General features: G+C 36.1%; 3 protein-coding genes across 3 annotated transcripts; 2 read left to right on the forward strand and 1 right to left on the reverse strand.

The window, feature by feature from the left end:
- Positions 1-3595: 3595 nt before the first annotated feature.
- On the reverse strand, positions 3596-15273 carry TEKT4 (Tektin-4). Its single transcript, XM_035731421.2, has 8 exons — positions 14689-15273; positions 14252-14498; positions 13930-14214; positions 12649-12719; positions 10805-10943; positions 10440-10667; positions 8788-8942; positions 3596-4014 (listed from the first exon to the last, which is right to left on the reverse strand). Exons 2-8 carry the CDS (start codon positions 14438-14440, stop codon positions 3801-3803), a joined length of 1281 nt encoding a protein of 426 aa, XP_035587055.1. The 5' UTR covers positions 14441-14498; positions 14689-15273; the 3' UTR covers positions 3596-3800.
- Positions 15274-16798: 1525 nt separating this feature from the next.
- On the forward strand, positions 16799-20437 carry ZSWIM3_1 (Zinc finger, SWIM-type containing 3). Its single transcript, XM_051211478.1, has 3 exons — positions 16799-17490; positions 17527-18167; positions 18204-20437. Exons 2-3 carry the CDS (start codon positions 17600-17602, stop codon positions 18425-18427), a joined length of 792 nt encoding a protein of 263 aa, XP_051071542.1. The 5' UTR covers positions 16799-17490; positions 17527-17599; the 3' UTR covers positions 18428-20437.
- Positions 20438-22631: 2194 nt separating this feature from the next.
- On the forward strand, positions 22632-26312 carry MS3_00001166 (uncharacterized protein). Its single transcript, XM_051208660.1, has 2 exons — positions 22632-22818; positions 24620-26312. Exon 2 carries the CDS (start codon positions 25736-25738, stop codon positions 26048-26050), a length of 315 nt encoding a protein of 104 aa, XP_051071543.1. The 5' UTR covers positions 22632-22818; positions 24620-25735; the 3' UTR covers positions 26051-26312.
- Positions 26313-26735: the final 423 nt, after the last annotated feature.

Here is a 26735-nt window from a genome sequence, read left to right on the forward strand (position 1 = left end):
TGTAGTGTCTCCGAATTTCGCGTGGTGCTGTTAAATTGTAGAAATGTAACTCTGTTATAACAATCAAATTGACATTCATTTTTCAAGAAAACCGCTAATACTTGGTTTCTTTCATCTCATTTGAGTTGCAGTCAAGATATTATTAGGCATCAAATTTTCAAATATACTTGACAGCATTTGGAGTAGTTCATTACCTATTCTATGTGCCACTAAAAAAGCGTGAATACTGTCGATTACCTTCATCTCTACGACTGAAATCCCAAATACAAGAACTTTTAGAATATTTTTACAGTTTTAACAAGTACTTTCTTTCGAACCATCTAGTGTGGTATTCCAACGTATTTCAAATCATCAATCACTGATGCTCAAGATAACTACTGGTTGGTGGTGTTTCGTACGTAATTGGATGCACCGTACCACGTTTAGCATTTTGCAGAGAAAATGAGTTCATTTTGTATAAATAAAGTATATGTCTTGTTGCTAACACATTAACCCTGAACATAATTCAAACATGGCTACATCCGATTTAGGAATGATTGACTAGTTGACTACAAGGTGGGTAGCTCCCAAACCTTGGCAATTAAATTTCTGTATTTTCTACCATTCTTTCGACAAGCAATACATAAAAACTTTATAAGTAGCTTTCAGCGTTTTGAAACAACAGTTTTGGTAAACTTTAAAGCACCACTTTTCTTCATACCTGGTGGATTGATAAATAGATATCTTTAACGAACAGTGAATCTGGATTCTTAGCTCTACTTTCAACGAAATATGAATATTATTTTAATCCGGAAGTCATAATCAAATAACTGGGAAACAAAAAACTTTAAACCCAAATGGCTAAGTTTCATTAGCATATTTAGAACCCACCAAATATTTTTCTGCATAACATTATTCATAATAATAAATTTAATAACAAACCTTATTCCACTAAGACAAGAAGCAACAAGTCAGGATTTCGAACTTACATCAATAATGTTTTCCAAAGAATCACTTGTCGACAGACTCTAGTCTGCCGTTCAAAAAGTGATTTTAAGACCTTAAATATTTTCTTCTGAGTAGTTGCTACGTTTAACTCTTATTCATTCGGTAAAAACGAGAAATCTTTTTTAGGTTTGTTATACGTTTTGTTCAGATCACGTTCATTACTTTGTTATTTGTGGGTGAAGAAGTGGGGAACTTAACTAGGTTCTAGTAACTGGAACTGAAAGAAAGCTAAAAGTGCATGAATTAAGATTGTTACATATTGCTGATGTATAACTACTGAATGGAATAACGCCAAATGCAGTAAACTCACTAACAGAAACGGATAAGCCAGAAGAATTTTAACACACAGTCACTTGAATTTTGATAACATAAATTTAACTATATATGTTCAGATGCTTTATAAATCGCTCTGACATCATACAGTCCATAGTGTTGTAGGTCACCAACGTAGACGATCTATGTCGAATGTTTGGGTACCTACCCGAGTCACACCTCACGGTTATTAACTAACGTGGATCACCTTTTTGTCGTATTCAGGTACTATGAATGCTTTGACAACCGTACAAAAAAATGATGTTATTACAGAAATATTTTAGTAAGATTTGGTACAGGGAACATAGTGTGACCACTGATGCACAAACCAGTCCATAGCGTGCAATTAACTGATGCGTGTTGGTTTTCTTTGACCTTGATGAGGGCTGGTGAACTGTTCGACATTCAGTGGCCCGGCTGACGGATGATTTGTCTAAGACCCTGTGATATCTCACTGGCCCTACAATGTCGTTTGAAAACCTAAAAGATGTATGGTTAGATCAACATTAGTTCGTATTAACAATCTTTGCTACACCACATCCACACATTTTCATATTGCCTGAAGTATCCCGATAATAAACATTGTAGTAATGTAATAATACCAAACTATCGTCATCTAAAATCATTTGACTGAAATCTTTGAATCATACTTACACCATAACTATGGCACATTTTTAGACTTTGTAGAAACTGAAGATAATCCACTCTGCCCATTAGTAATCGGCATTTAGGAGTAAGACTTTCAGTAACGGTTATCTAATCTACACTGGTTCGTTTTCATCCACATGGTTAGTCACAGAAATATATCCGACTGTATTCTATTCCACTTTGTATAGCAATAGGTTGCACTGTTTTATCTGAGTACTTGGATGGCTCTATGGTTTATTTACGTAATGTGCTACATTAAGCAAGTTTTTGAAGTATTCCGATAGTAAGAAAAATAACGGAGGCACCAACATGTGTGAACATGATTTACTTGAAATGGTTACTTTCTAGAGATTGTTTTTGAGGTATACTCGACTTTCTTACTGTTCTGTACGAACACATCATTGGAGCTAATGACAATCTGAGTACTGCCTAAACTTTATTTGACTCTTTAGAATTGGATTGTGTGTTACCCAGCTTACAGGCTCAAGAATAAGAAATACATATACTATGCAAGGAGCGTTTGCCATTGTAAATTACTGTAGGACATATAAACCAGGTTTTTCCTTATTTAAGAATATCGTACTCTGTGAATTAACTATAACAAAATTGAAGCTATAGCCGACTTCCAAGACAATATTTTAAAGTTTTGGTTTGCATCAGAATAACGAACACAGTTTAATCAATTTTCGTGACTACGAGCATGGGTTATCTTCTGTAAAAATTATTCTAGACCAAACTAGGGGTGTGAAATTTGAAAATGTATAAAACTTAGTTAACCACATTCGTTTGCGATAGTAGGTTACAACTTCCGAAGTAGTAAAAAACTGATTAAGCAACTTATGAAATATCTTCTATGACATTAATTAGTGTTCTACGTCGCACTTAAAAGTAGATTGTTTTGAGTGATGGTAATTATCCAACAGACTCCTTTATTTTAGATTTCCAGGAGTAAAAATTGCAAACTAATGATTATCATAAATATGAAAATGAATCAAAATAAAATATTATGGAACGGATCTGAGACAAATGAATCACTGAATCTTATGATTGCTCTTATGTTTTTTTTAAGTAGTGGATAGCCTTTATATTGTTATTCTTTGGTTTGTTTAGAACAGTATTCCCAATCACAGTCTTCAAAGAATAGTGATTCAATTTATTGCATGCACATTTGTTTTCTTTTGAACATAATCTACAAACAGAGTTAAAGTTACCCTTCAAAGACAATTAAGAATATAAATCAACTTGAAACTTACTGTACATTAAAATGACTATTTGACTTGCATTTTGTATTCTATTTCATTTGTTGAAATAAATTTAGGTTGTAGAAAATGTGATATATTTTACTTAATCAATAAATTTCTTGTTGTTATTGAGTCAGTAATAAGTAAATTAGTGATAAACTAGATTACGTGATTGAATTCGTATGCAGACACATGCCATTTTACCAGAATTTGTTACTAAATGTATACATCATGGTCCATAAACTAAATAAACGAACACCTCATAACGAAATTAGTATCTCGTGACATTCATTTGTACATTTTAATATGGATACTACATGAAGCATTAATAATCCTTTCTGAAAACCATTTAAGAACTCGATAAAAGTCAGTAAAATAAATTCAGAAACAACAGATGAATAAGTAATGTTTATTTACTATCAAAGTAAAATAATTATTTAGGGAAATGATGTAACAATAATATATGAATATGTCAAACATAACTGGAATTTCGTAATAAAGAAGTACTTTTGTCACTCTTTCAAAACACCTAATCGCCATTGAATAGTAATTTTAGGCGAAACATATAATACCAAATCTGCATTGTGTTTGCCTCAAAATAATTTCTTGGAATTAATATCCTTGGAGACGCACAGCTGATGGATAATATGTTCTTTCAGGTATACACCCAAATTGATTCAAATGAATAGTTTCTGTTTTTAATTCGATTTCTTTTTCAAGTGCCATTTGTGTATCATGTAGATCTTTAAGCTTGTTCTCCACTGTTGAATATTGATGTAGTAATTCGTCTAAAGATTGACCTAATACATTAACTTCTTCAACTAAGCTACAAAAAGGTAGTCGGAAAAGTAAAGAATAGAGAAAAATTAATAAACGAAGTTCAAAAGTCACTTCATCCAAAAAATATTCCTTTAATTTCATTTAGTTGAGAAATTAGAATGATACTTAAACGTAATTACACATTTACACGTCGTTTTTCCAGTTTATTTCAATAATCTTCTTTTGTTGATAATGGATTTCATGAGACAGATAGTTTAATCACTAAATTTTCATAATCTTTCTTGTAATAAAAGTGAAAATTTTAGAATAGTTATATTTTTGTCGAATCACTCCGATCTAGAGAACACATTTTTAATTAATTGTCCTGAAAGGTTTGCCTATTTTATCGAGTTAATCTCTAACCAACGGACTGACTAACTTGGCCACACGAGTTGTCTCCCTGTATTTAAATCGACTTTTCTGTTGAATGTAGAGTGATCTGAATACCATGCTATTATAAATGTTTCAGAGCTTGTGGAATATGATTAAAACAGATTTTAAACATTCAAGTCTTTTTCGATGATAAATCATCTAGTTTAACAAAAAATCAACGTTTCGTATATGTAACTGAAGATTATGCTTAGTTGCTCCATTGTACTTCCTATTGAAGTTGTCTAAATTTATTATACGGAACCCTTCACATTTGTTTAAGTTGTTATTACATCGTTCAGTTTTCTGAAGACGGGACAAAGCAAAGTTTCATAAAAATTATTATCTATAAGTGTTTTGAAGCTCTTCTCATGATCTAATAAACATTTAAAACACATTGTAACGTTTCCAAGGGTGATTAACTGAATTTACAGTACCTACAGGATTGAAATCCAGATCTCCCAACAGTCGGCAGCATTACCAATAAGCTATACGAATAGCATGTAAAACTTTTGTTGTTGATCGTGTTTTGTTAATTGTCAGGCAGAAAACCTAGTTAAAATTGTTCATATAAATTTCTGCAACTGTCAAACATGGTGCGTTTTAGTGTGAATTCACTTGGACTAGTAACCACATTCCAACTTGTTAAGTATATTTGACCAGTAGTTATTAGTTACAAATAAAATCATATCTGCATATAAATGTTTATCAACGTCAATATAGTCTCCTGTCAGGTTTCATACTATAAAAGAAGGATGAACAACGACTATAGGTTAGTCAGCAGTTGCCAACGGTTTCGGAGTCATATATCAGTCAGTCAGTAACAACGTAGAACTACGTATGTACGTACATTAGTTCGAGTTGCAATGCCACATTAGCACAGAGATGCAGTTGTCGACTCAAATTCCGTAGTGGTAGAGGTAGTAAGAGTATAAGCAGTAATCGGAAACATTGGGGCTTGAAGATGTTATTTAAGGAGTATAATACAGTGAAATAAATTTGGAAAGAGAAAAAAGGGGCATGAAGAATTCAGAAGATTAGAATTTGGGAGAACACAAAGAGTGGATGCACCTGCGCCATCGCAAACGATTTTGAGCCATGTCGTTCAGGGTCTCTAACCATCGGTTGCTATCATCTCGCGGTCCCCAACCAGGTAGTCTACACCTACCAACATGGTTCGGCTCACTTGTCAGTGACTTCATGGATTTGTGCCATATTTTGATCTGGCCACCCCTAGCTTTCTTCCAACCTACTCCTATACCACTGAACATAGCACGTCGAGGTAGTCGGTCGTTGGGCATACGTAACACGTGTCCCAGCCATCTCAACTGATGAAGTTTCGCTACTTCATCAATTGATTTGCCATCCTTACCTAGTACCCGTTTCCTAACAACTGCGTTATTTACTCGATGGTCCCAGGATATACGAGCAATATTTCGAAGACACCTATGATCAAATACTAGTAACCTACGAATATCCTCTACTCTTACCGGCCATGTTTCACTGCCATAAAGTAGGACGGGACGAACTGCTGCGCAGTAAACACGTCCCTTGGTTGATAGACGGATATCTCGCCTACGCCATAAGTGGCGCAAGTTGGCAAAGCTGGTCGAGCCTTCTGTATCCGTGCTGAGATATCGTCACATACCAGACCTCAAGGGCTGATGAGACTTCCATGATAAGTGAAGCGGTCGACACTCTCAACTACTTCACTCCCTATCATTAGTTTAGGTGTCAATGCTACCCAATCCTAAAGCAACATTTCGCATTTCGAGGGGAGAATCGCATCCCGAACATGCTTGCATTGTTGCTTAGAGTGGTCAGAAGACTCTGAATTTCGTCAGCGTCTTCACCAAATAGAACTATGTCATCGGCATATTCTAAGTCAACAAGTGCACCTCCCGGTAGAAGTTCAACTCCTGGAAATCTAGACGAGGAGAGTGTTATCTCTAAAAGCACGTCAACGACAAAGTTAAACAAGAATGGAGAGTGGACAGCCCTGACGAACGCCACTTGAGGTAATCAATTCTGATGACAGTTCACTATAAGCTCTCACTCGACCAGTTGTGTTCGAGTAGAGAGCCTTTACAAGGCTAATGTACTTCTTTGGTACTCCTTTCAATGACGAACACTTCCATAGAACCTCACGATCAACAGAGTCGAATGCCACCTTAAGGTCGAGAAATACTACGATTGTGGGGCGTCTGAATGTGTGTTTGTGTTCTAGAACCTGACGTAGTGTGAATATTTGATCTGATTGTTTCGCTAACAGTCGGGTTCCTAATACCGGTTTCCTTAACGAGTCTGAACAATTGTCTGCTATTACCTATTGCCGCTGCCTTTCCCATCTCTCTTGCTTTCGCTACCCATCACTGTTCATGATCACTTCGTAGACTTTTTATCAGCATGCGCTTAAGTTGACTCCGCTCTTCATCATGTTCAAAGCCAAATGGGATGGTTTTTCGAGCATCTATCAGTGCGGTAGATGCTGCTGAGAACCAGTGATGCTCCATAACCTTCTGGTTTACCGTACTAGCAGATATCACTGCTGTTTCCACAGCTTTTCAGATGTCATTCCATGCTGCCTCGGGGTGGGCATCACATACATGGCTGCCTAACTGTTTTCCCAGTTGTTCCTGAAATATGCTCTTAGCTTGACTATCACTGGGTAGGACCCTAAGAGGTTTCCTTGCAGCGTCTTTCCTACGTCTAGTAAGACACAGACAGATACGCGCTCGCACTAGAGCATGATCTGAATCCAAGCATGTGCTCTAGAATGAGCGACAGTCTTCTATCGAGCCCCTTCATCCGTGGCTGATAGCGATGTGATCTATTTGAGTCCAACTTTGGGACGAATTAGGGGGTCGCCATGATAAAGGATATTTTTGCTTATGCTTAAAGTTAGTATTTGCAAGAAACAGGCGGTTATTTGAGCATAGCTGCAACAGACGGTAGCTATTATCTGTTCTTTGAGCCACGACACCATAAGATCCACCTAGGTGTCTTTCCCTATCGCTTAGTTTACCTACTTGAGCATTAAAGTCACTTGCCACTATTACTACATCAGAGCGCCTAGCTTTTCGGAGAAGGTCGGAGAGCTTTCTGTAAAATTCTTCATTTACATTATACAAGCTGCGGTCAGTCGGGGAGTAGGGAGAGGCGACGACGAATGTCCCTATCTTCCCGAGTCTTTACTGTTCCGTTTAGTCGGACAGCGCACAAACGACTGTCTACTGGGGTCCATTCTAAGAGAGCTCATATGATCACATTGTAAAATCATTTTTGGACTTTAGATGGTCAACAGTTATCTGATCAAATTTGGAATGTAGGATTCAAGGAGTAAGCCTTTATTTTAAATGTAAAGCAGATCTGCTAGTAAAGGCAGTTTCACTGCTAATAGTTTCAAGATAGAGATACATACAGCGAACTTTAGTATAATAGAAACAATGGTTTATATGTATGTGTAAGTCTTTAAATATAATCAAGTAATCAAATTCTTAAAATAGAAGAGTGAAACTGTTATTCCAAACACCAAGGTTCCCACCTTTTAAGCAAGTTAAATGATATGATAGTCGGTCAGCTACAACGTAGGACCAGGCATATACATACATCGGTCCAAGTTGCCGTACCTCATTAGCACAACAAGATGAACACTAAATTCATAGAAGTACTTACTTCAATGGTAGTAATGTATAAAAGAAAGATTGTGTATAAGGATATAATACAGAAAGAAATAATTAGTTAGTAGAAAGAAAGATATCTCACAATTTAAGGGAAGACATTGATTGTATACACCGACGCCATTGTGATCGATTCTGGGCCATGTCATACAGTCTCCAACCATTGGCCACGATAGTCGCGCGAACCCCAACCAAGTAGTCTGTGTCTACCAACATGACTCAGACCAGAAGTTAGTGACTTTAAGGACTAATGCCATGTTTTCGTTTGACCACTCCTAACTTTCTTCAAACCGTCTCTAACACTAGTCAGTATTGCGCGCTGTCGTAATCGGTGTTCATTCATACGTAACACGTGGCTCAGTCGATGAAGATTCACATTCTCATCAACTGATTTGCCATAATTCCTTAATACCCTGCGTCTAACCTCACTATTACTTACCCGATGATCCCAGTAGATGCGAGTAGTATTTCTAAGACATCTATGATCAAATACTGGTAGCTTACGAATGTCTTCTACTCTTAGTGGCCACGTTTCGCAGCCGTAAAGTAGAATAGAATGAACTGCTGCACAATATTATATTAGAGGAATAATCAATGCAATTTGTTCTCAGTCAACAAAGTTAAAAAAGTAATTTTGAATGCATGTAAGAACAAATTATTATATTCTAAAAATTTCACTATTCTTTTGAAACTTTTGATCAGAATAATAGGTTGTTTTAATCTAGACATACCTTACAGATGCTGGATCCTTGCATAGTTCCATATTAGGTCTAAATGTACGTAGATGCAATCTTGTTTGTGCATTCATCAAAGGATCATCTTTAGCTCGGATAGCCTCTTTTAATTCATTCAAATTATGCTCCAACATTGAAATTTTATGTAATACCTACCAAAATTAGTACAAAATATTTTGGAAGAAATAAAGTTGCTGATGAATATACAGTCAATCATTCAAAAGGAAGGTTTCTTTTTAAATAATACTCGTAAATGTATAGACCATCTGTAAATATCTAAGCTTATATTGGATGACTTTTGTATCAAATGAGTTTTGGAATGTAATGAATAGTTACTAAAATAAACCTGAACATCATCCAATATATGTGGATTTTGTACATGCTCATGTTGTTCGTTCATGGACACAAGTTCAGTTCGGTGATAATTTTACTAACACGGTAAAATAAACTAAGGAACTGTTAAGAACCAATACTTAGTGAAGAATGCTTAGGTTATATATTCAAAATCTAATCATTGAAGTTTGGATTGTGTTGCAAGGCCAAGATGCTTTGATCATTGAATCAGAATCAAACGGTTCATATTTCCATCATTAATCGATTTGCGAAATAGTCTAACGATTATCTAACACCACCAAAGATGACTGTTACACTCCTGATATGGCTGACCTTTAAAAATGAGTGTTTCAAACTCAATTCTGTTTAGGAATTATTCGGTTACTAATCCATGGATTTCAAGTAAATTCTAATGGTTCTGATAAGCAATTGTGACTAATGGCTCCAAATTATATGGATATTTAGACAATAATAATAAATGCCATTGGACAATAGTCATGTTAGACAGAAAGTATTTGGAAATACGAGCCACTGGATTCCAACTGATTAAATTTTGAGGCAAGCAAGAAACGCTGTTACTAAAGGTCCTTAGCGTCATATCAGTGTACTGTTAAGAAACTTCCAACTATAATGTGAGAATTGTCTACTGCGTCTTGAATTCTAATAGTCCTTTAGTTTATGTTGTTATGTGATGTAAACTATCCCTAAACTTGATTGCTTGGTTAATAAAGACTAGGAACCAGAAATGGTATTCTTATGATAAGTTGAGTGTTACACATTAGAGCTGATACATTGCTCCAAGTGGGTCTTGTTAAATAAAGTGGATGGACAAAATTTCAAAATATAGATCATATGATTAGATGAACACCAGATATTTTGTTTCAATGCACTGCTGTTTTCCTAACAATGTTAGCAATAGAAGATTTATAAATCCATAATTCAAACAGTCAACGATTCGATTCCTGCTTAATAAAATTCTGTACTTGTATTGTGAGTATAGATCAATCTAGCGAATGACTAGTTTTTTTCATTACAACAAACGAACAACAAAGCGGATACACTGATTCGCACCTTTGGACAATTAAATTTAATTAGCAAGAAACCTAATTTCGATTGAATAATAAAGTAACTCTTTTGAGCTAATAAAACCGTTGACTGACAATAAATACAGTGCAACATTTCCGTCAACGTATCAGTTACAATACTCATTTAACTTGGATGTGACATCATAATCAAGAAAAATTACTGCAAAATATTAAACATATAGGTAATCAGTGAAAACTGATCAAGATTAGCATTTTAGAAAAGAGACCTACATTTTTCAAGTTTTCCTCCAAAGTTGCTTTAGCTGCCATTAGTTGATTTAAGTTATCTTGGAAAGCAGCATTAACACGATCAAACTGTTGTCTCATGTCACGTGACGTATCAACAATTAAATTAGATATCAAGGAACGCAAATCAATACTAGCTAGACGTTCTGATTCTGCACGTGTAATCACTTCATTTGCATCCTTTGCCCAACTTTCAACAGTCGACATATTTTCCTGAAATAACGAAACATGTGACTCTAGAAGAATCATTTGGTAACCTTTGCAATTAATCTAAATATTTATACGCTGATGAAATAGATTTACAGAAGTTCATTCATGTATATGTCTCCGCAAAGTTATTTTTAACTTACCTGATATAATGCAACTCCAGCATAAAACTGTTTATTTGTTGAACAATTTTTCAAATTTCCCGCTTTAGAATCAATTTCTTCAGCTTCTTTCTTATCACTCCAATTGAGTTCTAATGCTTCTTTGACTGTACGATTCTGACTAGAAGCATGTGCATGAAAATGAAATTACAAAAACCCTCGTTAACTTAGAGTTTTGTACAGAACTATCCGAGTTATTCATAATTATGTAATAACCAGTCAATTTTCTTTCTGAAAATGTAAATCAGTTGAGCTTTTACATGAATTCAAAACAAACTTAAGTTAACATATATTAATTTGTATTGAGTGAATTATATGACAACAACTTAGAGTTCTTTTAGGTAACTGAATTTTAAGATGTATCTGTTTTGCACATTACTTAACTAACAGTTTCCCAACCAATACATTTTTAATATGTTTACTTCACTGTTACTGCTCATAGTTTATTTTACAAGAATAACTCACTAATACTAAGGCTTTTAAATCAACAAATTTATCATTGGCAAGTCTTCAGCATAGATACTAGGTGGAAATTTCAAACAAAATTCACATTAAGAACAAAAATATGCTTAAATCGAATTCTTGATAACTGAACCAAAAATTTCCACCTCGCGAAATTTATTTTTCGATTGATTTAAAACACAAATGGGTTAAAATTTTAGGGATAATTATGCCCAATTATTTAAGTAACGTGGTAATGTTTTACTTATATGCATTTGTGTTGCTTCACTTTTTATGTCTATAAACTGGATTACTTAATAGAGCGATTTTAAAAGAATGGTTTCAACTTATCACGAAATTGATTACTATTCACCTCATGATAGGATAGATAAACGGCCGGATTGTCTTTACAATCCTTTATTATCAGATGGAAAGCGATGCAACTACATTAAAATGTATGTATATGACGCAGTTTGTAAATATTCTACAATACTTCATGTAGCGTAAGTATTATGCAATTAAAAATTCCTGAAGTCCAAAACTATTTGGAAGGATTAAGAATGGAGATAACTATGTAATCATTATTGTAAAAAATTCATCTGGTATTCTGTTTAAATTTTCAAAAAAGTAACTAGTTGGAACATCTGACGATTTATTTCGAAAATTCCTTAGATCTAACGGCAAATATAACAATCAAGACAGGTAAATAACTTTCCAAAATATAAAACTTAACAGGCATTCACAGTTGTTACTAATATTATTAGTTCAAACACACCATGAATTTAAGGATTTCGGCAAAGCACAGTGTCTATATTTTCATACAACTTTAGCAAGACATTTTGGATATGAATAGTTAGTTTAGGAGTTTCACACTCGTCTAAGTTTAAATAAATTGTTTGATAAGCTTCTTGCTTGTTTGTATTTTGTGTAAATTGTTGGCAAGAGATTCGAGACAGGATCCTTAGACTTTGTCGTATCAAGAAGTTTGGAGAAAATTGTTAATCAACGTAAGTAAAACGACAGACAAATGATAGTTTAGTTGATTATCAGAATTTAAAACCACAGTGTGGACAAAAAAAGTGCTATTAGATCTGTGTTTCGGATCGATACCTCATCAAATTGTAAGATCTAATTCTAATCTGATTAAATCCATCACTTGATTGTCAGCCGGTCTGTAGTCTGAAGTCGATGCATTAAGTTTTGTAATTTTGTATTTCAGCAGGAAGCAACATACATGGTCGGAAATTATCGCTGCGATTCAATTTGTGTCATAAGATATTTAAGATAATTCAAATAAAAAGAAACGATGTGACTTTCACTCGACCCAAAATGAAATCTCTTACAATTAAAACTTAAATGCGTAATTTTTACGACATCGGGCTTACCAAATCTGTTTATCAGCTTGTTCAACAGCATTTTTAATCAATTTTTGGATGTTTTGTATGAGTTCCACTTCCTTCAAGGCATCCCATAGTTTTGTTACGCCAAACAGTTTATAGAAGAGACGGAAACATTCAGCCGCGGCATCGTCGTTCAACAAAAAACACAAAACAGTTCAACGAGGCTATACGGAACAGTAAAAATTACCTACATCTGATAGATAATATAACTTAAATGAGACGTTAAAAGCCACAAAAGAAATTATTAGGGAAATAGTAATTCATCGAACGAAACTAAACGGCGCGGGCTTGAGTTATATATGAACTATCACCAGTTACCCAAGGCATCCCGAATACATCCGATGGATTACGTGAAATAACGGAATTGAACAAACTGAACAGTAACTTTGTACCAAGTATGCGTAACTGTGAAAAACCGGATGTGTAGTAGCGATGGACTCTTATTAGACCTCATATATGATTTAAACGTTATACTCTACAACTCCAAATAATATATATAAAGACATCTCCTATTACAATTTCATGGCTACAAAACGTCTGAGTATTTTTCAAAACCATAGATAGCCTAAATCTTGTACTGTGTAATAAACGAACAAGTGATGTTTAAAAGTTTGGTTTTCATATCCTACAACTTAAGATGGTACATTTTACTTTAAAGTTGATCTCGTAAAGACTAATCAATAAAATGCCAGCACCCACGAACGGACGTTATTTTTAAATAGAATAGCGACTATTCAAAAAGAAGTGAACAGCTGGAAGCCTTTCACAAATAAACAAATGGTTTCAAAGATTAGTCAAAAATAGTGTAAAAGTCAAGATTTGGAGTTTGTGTATGTGACTATCCACAAAAATACGGGTGAAAACTGTTTTAAATGATTTTGCTAGATGCACAATTCACTACAAGGGAAGATAAGGGTATCAACCTTGGTCCCTTTAAAAAGAGCCTCTACTTACTTTCGAATCAATATCACTGAATGATTCTGTTAAACACGCTTTTCTAGGCACATTCCACCAAAAAATCATGCATTGTTTATGTTTTCTGAAGAACCGACGAAGAAGTATGCAAGGCTGCGCACATAGAAGTCACGTAACATGCCAATTTTAAAAAGCATTGTTCATTATCTATGTAATAAAACTTCAAATTTTTGAAAAGAACTCTTTTGAGTGTTACAAAACACTTAAAAAGATGTTTACGTTTGTCGGGCGGTATTTTGCACGAATGGATAAGTAATTTACAATTTTGACAAGAAATGTGGAGAAGCTTACAATATATAACTCCGATTCGACAGGGTCAGCAACTTTATCTATCCCTCTCCTACGTTCTCGTGTATTCAGGTTCTCAGTTGCTATTTGCAGCGGAAGATCCGTTTCCAAGAGAACGTTCTGCAGCCTATCTTTTTCTTTGATCAAAAATGTGGTTTCCTGGATGATGTCATTTATTTCTCTTTCTAGTTCCTGCTTCCAAAAAATGGTATCATGAAGTCTTTCTTTCAGCCGCTTCGTCGAATCAGCCTGTAGCTTCCTCGTTATGGCATCAGTGCTTTTGATAATCTGAACATAAACTAAAAAATATAAAAGAGTAATTTACCGATTTAGTCAAGTCATTCACATGCTCTGTTTGTTCGCAGTCACTAGTTGCTCGAATATACTTTTCGTTTTGATATGAGATCCATTCCTCTGGTGTGCATTTCAACGACCTGAATCCAATGGTTGACGTGTTACTGTATATTTTTCCTGTTTGTTGGGGTAAATTATTTTGAACCACTACATCCCCCATCTTCACACTTTAAAAAAGGTCTCTTTGCTCTACTATGACAACAGTCGTCCAGTGTGTACTGATAGAATTAAACAAAAATACGATATTCCATAATAAGAATCCAAACACGAGATATCGTTGAGGCATTTTGAATAAATTTGTGTCTTTTGGTTTTGTAGCAGAAAAAAATTCTACAAGTCATTGATATTAATGTTAACTTCATTAGTTTTATTGAACTACTGAAATCAGTATCACCATCAAAGACTTACAGGACTTCATTTCGTGATGTTCAGAGGTCTTAAATTTCTGTGCTCCTATGTTGATGACTTCCTCATCGCAAGTTTGGACAAAGAACCCCATCTAGAACTTGTTTTCTTGTAGATTAAAAGACATTGCTGTAAACAGTCAGAAATAACCTAACCTACTCCCTCGACTTTCTCGACCATACCGTTGACATCCAAAACATTCGCCTCCTAAAAGTAAATTGTTGAGCGCTCTATATTATCCAGTGTCGACGACAAACAAGCGACTGCGCAGATTCAGCGAACTGGTATGTTTCTATCAAAGCCTAAAACAACGTGCTTCAGATTAATTTTGAGATTTCTAAGACGCTCGAATGACTGCTGTGTAGGATTATCATGGTATCGGCTCTCAAACACACAACTCTTAAAACCGGACATACGATGGGCGACACTGACATTCAACACATAAGACTTAAAGAAGGCCGGGAACGATGGTCGTGGGAACACCTAATCAGTACTGTATGGCTTGGCCGTATAAGCGTGATCACTCTGTGTATCTCGTTCATTATTCTTTCTCTATTCCATCCTCAGCCAAAACGTGTTCTTCAGAAGTCCAGAACAGCATATTCCCAGCTGTCAGAATGGGACAAGTCATTAAATACAGTAACGTGACTTTCATGTGTAGTCTTATAAAAATTCGGTCACATGGTGGCAAACCGACAATTTTGAGATTGTCTATCAATTTAATTACAAAGATAAGCGCGCGAAATACCTATTACGACATCAATACTACACGAACTTATTTCTTTTTATCTCACTTTCCATGTCCTTAAGATAACTGTTAGTATCTTCAACTTTCACCGTGCATCCCGTGACTTCCTGAAGCATAAAAGCGACGACCGTATGATGCTGGACGTAATAAGGTATCAGAATTGTGTTTACTAAGGTTAGGTCCCTTGAATCTAAGCTTCTGTTTGGCTATTTTCAAAAGTCACCACCACTTCACTAGGAAGGGAGTGAGCTGTAACGTTAAAGAGATATCCAAAACAAACAGTTCTATGTCTTCGTATTTGACGCTAAACTCATTCGTACTACTGGATACACCTTAGTCCAAGGCGTTCGGCTATCAGTCTGCTCCAGATCACGATCAAGTACGCCATGTTAAACATCTCTAACAACAATCAGTCAGTTTGAGACATATACTGATCGTCATATCGACTGTCTTTCAAATATGTCAATGAACTCTTCTTTTCTGGATTTTCTCTTTGATTTTGATGTTTCCCGACGAGAATAGTGAATGGTAACTGCTGGAATCCATTTATAGATTATTCTTATACATATATTTTTATTGTTAATTAACTAGACTATGCATATTTCTGTTCCACGTATTATAAGCTTTATTTTGACAGGTAGACTATAATTATACGGTTTACCGTTCTTGAGTTATGGCCCGTCTATTGATTGCCGTCCCCCAAATCCACAGTCACTTTTGGATAAATCTTTTACGAATGCTATTTTCTATTTTATAGTTGATGTGGATACTCAGTTTCGATAAATCAGAATTTCTTTTTTAAAATACCAACGACATCACTATGAGTGGCTTTTCCGCAACATTCTTAATTAACTAAACCACAACTTCTTACCGATATCTGCTGGTCATGTCGCGTGTTTCTAGCATTGGAGAAGTGTATAAGGTTGGCGTCAGTGTATGAAGTTGGCGAATCACACCCTATGAAGACATATGTACCATTTCGTAAAGATTGTATTGTCAAACATGCTGGTTGATCGGGTGCTAGTTATATTTGGACTCTGGAAATACTTTTTATGTATCAGAACGCTGATATAGAAATTTTTACAAGGACAAAAAAATATTTGATGTCTGTCAAAGCATAATTGTTGTACAATATATGATTGTGATAATCAGAAGTAATCAGATCAATGCACTGACTAAGAACTACCAGAATATTTGATTGACAACAGACAGGAGTAGATGAGCACAATTAAAAGTAATATATTTGAAATACAAATAGACCGCGGAGTCAAGTCAAAATAAACCATACGAAGTCTAGGGCAAGGTAAAAACGGTAATCCCTTTCAAACCTGTCCGCCGTTTCGTTTCAACGACCTTGAACGCGCTGACTGGAAGCGGGCATTCCGTATTTCAATCGCCGTGTGTGTGTTGGGTCCTATGAGTATTAAATGTTTCCATATATAAGTCATCTTTTGATGCACAATAAACACTAAATAACTGCTAAGAGCATTAACTGAGTATTTTCTGTTTTGTAGTGCACACTTTAGCTCTGTTATTCCTTCGAAACTTGATCTGTGGTCCTAAGTGCTGTAGTGAAAGTCAACAGCTATATATAATTTGTTGATAAGGTTCAGAAAACAACGTAAGAAAGATAAAATAACGTAAAAGGTTATAGATGCGCATAGTTTTTGTGAGTTAAGACGAAATGTCAACTGAAGGGTAAGTCCTAAATATTTGTTGTTCTTCCTTCAGTTAATTTTTTTCAAGGAATAACCTTTTTTAATAACTATTGTATGTTGTCTCTAGTGCTTCATGCTCAAGTGAAATTTCAGTGAACGTAAGCGACGCGTTCCAACGTATTATGCTGAATAAGAGATTCAGAAGCTGGATTGAATTAGATAATGCGCTAAAGGATTTCCATAAAGTATGATGGGATAAATCTATGTTTTCTCAGATGACCCATACACACTATGTTCACGCAGAAAGTAGATTGTTGAAGGATGTGAGATATAAATACTTGTTCGTAGTGTTTCGTTGCACGTTTGGTCGTAAACGTAAATCAGAAGGTCCGGAAAAAGGTACACCAATGGTTGGTTACATAAAATTTCTTTTAGACAAATGATAAAATACTAAAAACCTACTTGACTCGACTGGTAACCTCAGAAACGGTCGGAAGGTAATTTTTTAATGTATTTATTCACTAGATTTAATCAATATTACAGAATAATAAACCGCAGAGACAGAGTGATAGGCCAGTACCTATCACGTTTCTGGATGCCACGTAAAACAATGTGGGCGCGTGCCTTTTACGGCAGTGTATTAACTTTGGGTAACAACACGAATAATCGTGTTGAGTCATTAAATAGGCAGATAAAAAGATATGTACGCAAAAGCGACAGCTTGCACAAATGCATGTACAAGGCTTTTAAGTGGAGTTCAATGACATTCTCTAGAAAAAGCATTGAAGACCAAATAATCAGTGGACGAACATACAATTATGATGCTCCACAGCGTCTTATACCCTTGCTGAATATGTTGACCCCATTCGCAAGATCCAAAGTGTTATACGAACTTAAAAAAATGCGTTTCGTTAACTTAGAATATGAAAGCGGCGAGTGGTTGTTTATGCTTGACCGCGGACAACATTACGAAGTAGATGTAAGTATTTGTGAATGCAATTGTAGCACGTTTAATATGTGTCGATATCCGTGCCGCCATCTCCTGCTGACATATATTAAAAGACGAAATCTAACAGGTAAGCTATTTAAATTATAAAATATAAACTGCATAGTTCATCAACTTCTTAGGTGTTGCTGCAGATGGAAATTAGACAATACGCACAATTTACAAAACAACACAGGAATTTCATTACGGAGACGGAGTAAAGAATATATACAACTTCAACGGCTCCAAAGAATGTGCAAACAACAAATTGTTGAGAAATATGGTGAACGCTTCGCGAATCAGGTGGAGAGAAAAGTCTACAATTTTTACTTAAGAATTATAAACAGCTAGACAGCAGGTTTACGACTAACAGTTCTTTGTGGCTTTATTTTATACCACTATTTATACAACTTGTAAACTTATCTTTCCACTTTAGTAGTCATGAAAAATCAATAAACTTTTTCTCATTTTTTATTTTCGTCTTCTTCATACTTTCATGGGGAGGTTTACCAATCGCTTTAACGAATAATTGTGTGTGAAAATTAAGAATTTGTACTACTGTATTAGTTACGAACTGTCGTTAGAACTTAGCGTTATATCGTTGTTCATTGTGAGGAATCAACGAGTCAAATAAAACAATAATGCGACTTCCACGTAAAACCTTACAGATTAAACAACCGCCTTACATATTTTCCGTTGTCAGATTACGTCCATTATCAAGTTAGTATTAGTATGGAACTAGACAATTTCATGCAGCTAGTTCCTTGATAAGATGGATTACGTAATCCTTAGACCACCCTTCCACTCACACTTCTTTGCTAAATTATGTTAACTCTTCAGATTGTCTTCACTTATCTTATTAGTTCTTAATTCACTGATTTATTCATTACATCTAGAATTATCACACAATTTATCTTATATGCTTCTGAGCTTCACTCGACTATTACACCACCCATCCTTTATGTTCCCTTAAGTCTAACACCAAATGACCTTTGACCTGTTCAAGCATATACATATGTATAGTTATTATTGATAACCTAGGTCATTCCAATTCTTTGCTTTCTATTATCTTTCATACTATTTCCTCCCTCAATCTTAAATTATAATGCATATTCAGTTGTATGCAACTTGTGAGAAACCACGAAATGTAATGCAGTCACATGATTCTGCGTCAATATTTGTTTTGGCTTTATTTAGACCATAATTATACAAACTTACAGGATTTATAATGTAAGACACTGCGTATGGTTGTTATATTTATATTTAAATAATTCATTAGATGAATGAGCATAGCAGTAGGCAATATAAAACAGTTATCGTAAACTTGTAAACCGGTTTTCCACACGATCTTCCGTAATCCTAAATTCCATAAGCTTCATACTATTCTGAAAAACAACAAATCCGTTTTGAGACAAACAATTAAAGTTTGTTCTCAGTATCATATTCAATAAGTTATTCAAATAGCAAGTAACAGACTGTGCCTATAAGTCTTTTATTAACAAGTAGTGACATTCATTCATAACTTCCTAAGTAACACAACTGTATTACCGAAACGGAGTGAAGAGTATATAATAACTCATTTGTGAACCCTATAACAGACACGTCACAAATCAGTATTAACTAAAAAACATGGTTGTGTCATCATTCTCACAAGAAACACCGATCGTTTTATTCATGAAGATTTTGTTCCTACTTGATGTGGTGTTATACACTATTACTGCAGACGTTCAGAAAGCCGCTGGACAACACTATAAACGTCAATTGTTACTCACATATTTTTTTTCTCAGATACGTTACATAATTATGTCACTTCAGTACAAAACAATGGTACCTCTGATGGATATAACTTTTTATGGCTAAATACAAACAAGTTATATAATATTCACAATTAGGTTAACGCTTGATTGCTTCTACTTACATTTTATAAACAACTACCGACATCCATGCTCACCGTCACCACAATCAAGGTGAACCATATGTAAAAGATTTTACGGTTCATTTTCATGAAAACTCAATCTGTGATGTATTTTTTGACTAGAAACACGGTGAACTTTACTTGCTTGAGTTTGTATTGTTACAAATAACTATATTAAGCTAACTTCAGATTTACTTACGTGGTGAGCAAGAAATACGTCAAACTGCCAATAAATTGGAATAAAAACTATGTTACAAGCACTAGCAATACAGAAATTGATGTGTCATGCAAAAAAGCCTGTTAATAGCTGATAAATAACGACACAAAAAATCCACGACAATATGTAACGTGTGCGCGAAAATCCGTGGCTTATCCGCCAGTCCGTGCCGAAGTCTAGGTACCCCTTATTTCAAAATTCGAGCATCCAAATTCAGACGTACGTGTACTTTGAATGGTAGAGTTAAACAAATGGTTGAATTAGTTTTTAATAACTGTCCATCATTAGTTTGACGAATCAATCACTATACAGAAACCAAGTCTCCAGAACACTGTACCCTGATTTTACGCACACACCTAACACGATGTTGCTTAAAAATGGAATAGTATATATGTTCTTTTTTAAATGTAAACAGTATAGATATTAATTAAATATTTAGTGAGAATTTGGAAAAGTTTCCTAGATAGTGTATATGTTTATTTTGACCCAGCTCAGTTCATTAACCGAAAGGAAATAAAAGTCCAATACTCCACATTATATCGAGATTCATATGCTTTGACAGAGGCTTGGTGAGATAAATCCGGGTTTATCCGCTGATAATTAATATTTGTAAACTGCTCAATCAAAGACTTTTGACTTGTTTTACAAAATGCAAGTTGAAGTGTTATATAGCTTAAATTGACTGATGGTGACCACAATCACCTCTCCTTTGCATTATTTCTTTTAAAATATACACACAATGTAGATCCAGAACAACACATACAAGCGAACAATATTCAGAGGATCTAATTGAAAACAATACTGTTCGCCAATGTATGTTGTTCTGAAATTATTTCTTTTGTATATTCGCATGAGTGTATGTGGAAATTCCACCCCTATGCACTATATGCATCATAATTGCCACACTTACTTACTTAAGCCTGTTACTCCCAATGGAGCATATGCCGCTGACAAGCATTCTCCAACCCACTCTGTCCTGGGCCTTCTTTTCTAGTTCCACCCAATTCTTGTTCATTTTTTTCATCTCTTTCCATTTCTCGGCGTAATGTGTTCTTTGGTCTTCCTCTTTTCCTTTGACCTTGAGGATTCCATGTGAGGGCTTGTCTTGCGACGTAGTTGGGTGCTTTCCTCAATGTGTGTCCTATCCACTTCCAGCGTTTCTTCCTAATTTCTTCCTCCACTGGGATCTGGTTTGTTCTCTCCCACAGTACGTTGTTGCTAATAGTGTCCGGCCAATGGATCTGAAGTATTTTGCGTAGACAACTGTTAATAAACACCTGTATTTTCTGGATGATGGCTTTTGTAGTTTTCCAGGTTTCTGCCCCATACAGTAGAACTGTCTTGGCATTTGTATTGAAAATCCTGACCTTGGTGTTGGTTGACAGTTGCTTTGAGTTCCAGATGTTCCTCAGTTGTATATATCCTGCTCCTGCTTTGTTGATCCGCGCTTTCACATCTGCATCAGATCCACCGTGTTCATCAATGATGCTTCCCAAATATGTAAAGGTTCCTACAACTTCCAAATCTTCTCCGTCAATTGTGATTGGATTGGTGCATGCTGTGTTGTATCGGAGAATCTTGCTTTTCCCTTTGTGTATATTGAGACCTACTGCTGCTGAGGCTGCTGCCACACTGTTTGTCTTCTCCTGCATTTGTTGTTGCATTTGGGATAGAAGGGCCAGATCATCTGCGAAGTCTGGATCGTCTATTTGCATCCTAGATGTCCATTGTATCCCGTGTTTCCCTTCAGATGTTGACGCCTTCATGATACAGTCAATCACCAGGAGGAAGAGAAAGAGAAAGGGTGAGAGTGAGCAACCTTGCCTGACACCGGTCTTTATCTTAGACGAGTCTGTCAATTGTTCTCCATGCACAATTTTGCAGTTTGATCCACCATAGAAATTCTGTATGATATTGACTATCTTCTGAGGCACGCCGTAGTATCGAAGAAGCTTCCATAGTGTTGTTCTGTCCACGCTATCAAATGCTTTTTTGTAGTCAATGAAGTATCATAACTGCCATACTTACCCAAAATGTAAATTTAATACCTGAAGTTCATTTGTACTATGTATCATGTTAACGTATTAGGACGGACACTAAGTCATTTATTTTCTGAAAAACAGTAATATCACCTCTATTTTATAATATTCTACATACTATATGTATTTATCGGGAGCGTCAAGTAGTATTTTATTATTTCCCAACTTCATAACTATATGCTAATTTATAGATCTGATGCTCCAAGAAATTGACTGCATACTGAGCTAGATAAACTCGTAGAAATCCAGCGTGTTTTCTTACTTACACGTGCATCTATGCAGAAGGAGCAACAAAATCAACTCCGAATATAAATCTTCTAGTGATCATGGCAGTCATAAGCTCTGAAAAAGAAGGAGAGTGGACCAGGAAATCAGCGTACAAACCCCGTAGAAAATAGTATTGCTAAGAATACGCTACCCAGCATAAACAAATTAAACTATACAAACCTTTCCCTGAGAGTTGAACGATTTTGATTAAGAAGAATTATGACGCCTCATGGTGAAAGCCGATATTCTTAGGAAGTTACGAGGCCCATGCTCCTCCCAGCAACCAGAGCAACAATTAATATAGGTACATGGAATGTTCGGACCATGTGCGACACCAGAATGAACAATCAAATAGCTACGGAAATCAAGAGATACAACTTGATGGTTCTCTGGATCAGTGAAACGCATTGGACCCAAACTGAACAGAAAAGATCTTCATAAACTGAAATATTTTTTACAAAAATATGAAGATAAAGGCTAAACAGATGACATAAAAAGTTTTTTTCTGTTTGAGCAATTTCGGTTTTGAACTTTTTACCTTTAATTTTGCTATACTGTTTTCTTAGCGATTATAAAAATATGCGGTACTAATTTTACTAATAATAATGGCATCAACCTATACAGTACTTTACAATCTTCAAGTACACCCAGATTATGTTCACATTTAAAGCACAATGGAATTAAAGAATTAGGTAGTATATATATTTCCTTGCTCTCACATGTCTATGACATGCGTTTTCAAGTCATTAAACAATCGCAAGGTTGTGTACTTATTTATTTATCTGAGCACATAAATATTGGTACAAAGGGGCACCAGATACATATGCGCCACACTAAAATGGATGTGAGTTGCCTGAATTTTAATTGCAGCACGAACAGTATTTCCAGTCATTATTGTCATTTCATTTTATTTGTGTGTGGGCTATGATACTGCTCGGGTGCCCAGACTGGAGCAGGTAGTTTCTTTGGAGGATCACACCCGGAGCGTTTGACCTAAAGGTCTGACCCACAAGACAGTGGAGCAAGGTACGGAGATGCAGTCCCATGGTAACTGGTGACCAACAATTGGTTCATACGCCATTTGTTTCCTTAGGATCCTGGAGCTCATGTGCACCATTGGTTTGGAATCAGGGTTTTCCAACTCCCCAGGGTGGATCCTTCATATCCATCAGCCCGGTTTAAACGCTGAACATTCACTTTTGTCCTCTCGATTTCGTAAACAACACCCCCGCCGCAAGAAGGCAGTGAGTAGTTCTCTGACAGTGGCTGTATACGCGTGACCGTGTGAGAGCATTTAGTGAAGGAAAGCTGACTCTCCCCACCCTCGACCGTACCAGGGCATTTGGGGCCGGTTGTGTATTTAATCTACAGCACTGACTTTTGTGAAAGGCTAGTAATACTAATCATTTGTCTAAACTAAAGTAAGTATCGCAGAATCTGAACTTGCAACCTAGTAGATGAAAGTCAAATGCTTTAATCAATAGGCGACCAACTCATTAAGCGAACTAATCTCATACAATGCAAATCAGTTTTTGCTTTAAATAATCACCTGAATTAAATACCAATTCGTTGGAATATATGTTCACAACTTTGTGACTAAGAGCATTCAAAAATTGGAAGGATTATCCTTTCTATTAGAGACTATTAATAATACACGTACCGTAAAAATGCCTTTTATTATACGGATAATTTCGACTATTCGTTTCACTAAGAAATTAAATATGCTGCCGCATATATATACAACATTTTTCGGAAAATATATAAGGCACATATTAATCAACCATAATAATAACAAATGATAACTAGTACATTTAAGAAAATGTAAGATGATGGGTCAACTCCGCCTGTAGTACTTCTAGGGTTACTGTCGGTGCCAAGCTCGAGTAAAGAAGGGTTGATAATGTGGTCAGTAACCTCTATCATAAAGACAACAAACTTGCTAAAAACGCTAACCAGAATAAACAAATTAAACTATTCAAACTTTTCCCTGAGAGTTGAACGATTTTGATTAAGAAGAATTATGACGCCTCATGGTGAAAGCCGATATTCTTAGGAAGTTACGAGGCCCATGCTCCTCCCAGCAACCAGAGCAACAATTAATATAGGTACATGGAATGTTCGGACCATGTGCGACACCAGAATGAACAATCAAATAGTTACGGAAATCAAGAGATACAACTTGATGGTTCTCTGGATCAGTGAAACGCATTGGACCCAAACTGAACAGAAAAGATTAACTTGCAGAGAGATGCTGCTGTACTCTGGTCACGAAGAAAAAATGCTCCGCACAATCAGAGAGTTGCTCTGACGCTGTCCAAAGAAGCACGCAAAGCACTTGTAGGATGGGTGTCTCTCATGGACCCACGATCATCAAAGCACCCTTCAAAACAAACAAGTAAGGAATCACACAGAATGTTATGCACCCACCAATGAGAGCAACTACGACAATAAAATCAGTTCTATGAGAGGCTACAATCGATCATAGAGAAGTGATCAGGAAAGGACCTGACCATCATGATGGGAGACTGGAACGGCAAATTTGGGATGGACAACACCGAATATGAAGATATCACGAGACCATATGGACTGGGAGAGAGAGACGAGAATTGTGACCGATTTTTGCAAATTTATGTGCATTCACACTACAGAGAACCAGACCGATCATAAATGCTTAAATGAAAGATTCAGAAGGACAATGGAAGACGTGAGGACCGGGAGACGAGCTAACATAGCTTCACATCACCACCTGATTGTGGCTAAGACGAAACTGAAGCTAAAAAAAACACTGGGTAACTGAGGAAACATCATTATAAATGTTCGATACAGCCCTACTTCATGATATTAACAAACTCAACCAATTCAAGATAACTCTCAACAACAGGTTCCAAGTCTAACGAGATCTACTCACAGAAGAATAAACTATTATACAAGACGTTCGGAAAGGGATCAAAGAAGCACTATCTTCAACGTGTCAGGAAGTGCTGGGTGGCAACAAGCATCATCATAAGGAACAGATCTCTATCGAAACCCTGTATAAGATTCAATAAAGAAAGAACAAGAAGATAGCGATTAACAACAGTCGAACAAGAATAGATAAAGTCAGGGCACACGCCAAATGCACAAAAACAAACAAGCAAGTGAAGAGGAGCATTTGAGCTGACAAGCAGAAATACGTAGAAGACCTAGCAACGACAGTGGAAAAAGCTGCAAGAGAAGGAAATATGAAACAACTATGTGACACAACAAAGAGACTAGCAGGGAAATACAGTAAACGAGAAATACCGGTCGAGGATAAACAAGGCAAGACAATCACGGAGATTCAAGAACAGAGGAACAGATGGGTAGAGAACTTTGAGGAACTCTTGAATAGACCAGCTTCATTAAATCCACCCGATATCGAAGCAACACACACAGACCTTCCTATAGATGTCACTCTACCAACGATCGAGGAAGTCAGAATGGCCATCAGACAAATCAACAATGGGAAAGCAGTGGCACCTGACAACATACCACCTGAAGCACTGAAGTACGCCTGAGAAAATTGTCAGCATCATCCGGAATTCTTACTATGGACTACACTTCAAAACCATACATGGAGGCAAGTTAATAAATGCATTCCAAGTGAAGACCAGTGTCAGACAAGGTCTGATGCATATATAGAGGCAAGAATTGGCAAAGTAAGGGCAGCACTCCTACAGTTGAAGAACATATGGAACTCAAAACAAATGTCAGCCAACACTAAAGTCAGAATCTCCCATACGAACGTCGAGACAGTTCTAGTGCACGGAGCCGAAGCTTCGAGAACTACCGCAACCCTCATTAAGAAAGTACAAGTATATTTAAACAATTACCTACGCAAGATACGCAATGTCGACCGGTCGGATACTATCGGCATCAGCCTACTGTGGGAAAGAACAAACCAACTTCCAGTTGAGGAGGAAATTAGGAATATTTGATGGAGGTAGATGAGACATTCATTGTGAACATCATCAAACTGCATCACGACGTAATCGCTAACTTGGAAGCCCGACGGGATATGGTAAAGAGGAAAACCAAGGAACACATTGAGTCGGGAATTGGAGGCGGATATCAAAAGAGTGAAACGCAATTTGAAAGGATTTCCCAGGATAGAGTTAGTTGGAGAACCCTAGTGGGCGGCCTACATTCCTCCATGAGGGGTTATATGCATAAGGAAGTAAGCAGCAACATCATCACCGGGCA

Source organism: Schistosoma haematobium, chromosome ZW (assembly GCF_000699445.3).
Source record: "Schistosoma haematobium chromosome ZW, whole genome shotgun sequence".
NCBI classification, from domain to species: domain Eukaryota; kingdom Metazoa; phylum Platyhelminthes; class Trematoda; order Strigeidida; family Schistosomatidae; genus Schistosoma; species Schistosoma haematobium.

What these genes read in the sequence shown, in the direction of transcription:
- MS3_00001166 (XM_051208660.1), top strand. Translation starts at nt 25,736, where the DNA reads ATGAAACAACTATGTGACACAACAAAGAGACTAGCAGGGAAATACAGT.
- TEKT4 (XM_035731421.2), bottom strand. Translation starts at nt 14,440, where the DNA reads ATGGGGGATGTAGTGGTTCAAAATAATTTACCCCAACAAACAGGAAAA. An exon ending in CTGGAGTTGCATTATATCAG is followed by an intron (nt 10,668 to 10,804) that starts GTAAGTTAAAAA and finishes TCGTTATTTCAG; the next exon opens with GAAAATATGTCGACTGTTGA. An exon ending in AAGGATCCAGCATCTGTAAG is followed by an intron (nt 4,015 to 8,787) that starts GTATGTCTAGAT and finishes ACCTTTTTGTAG; the next exon opens with CTTAGTTGAAGAAGTTAATG.
- ZSWIM3_1 (XM_051211478.1), top strand. Translation starts at nt 17,600, where the DNA reads ATGTATTTATTCACTAGATTTAATCAATATTACAGAATAATAAACCGC. An exon ending in TAAAAGACGAAATCTAACAG is followed by an intron (nt 18,168 to 18,203) that starts GTAAGCTATTTA and finishes TAAACTGCATAG; the next exon opens with TTCATCAACTTCTTAGGTGT.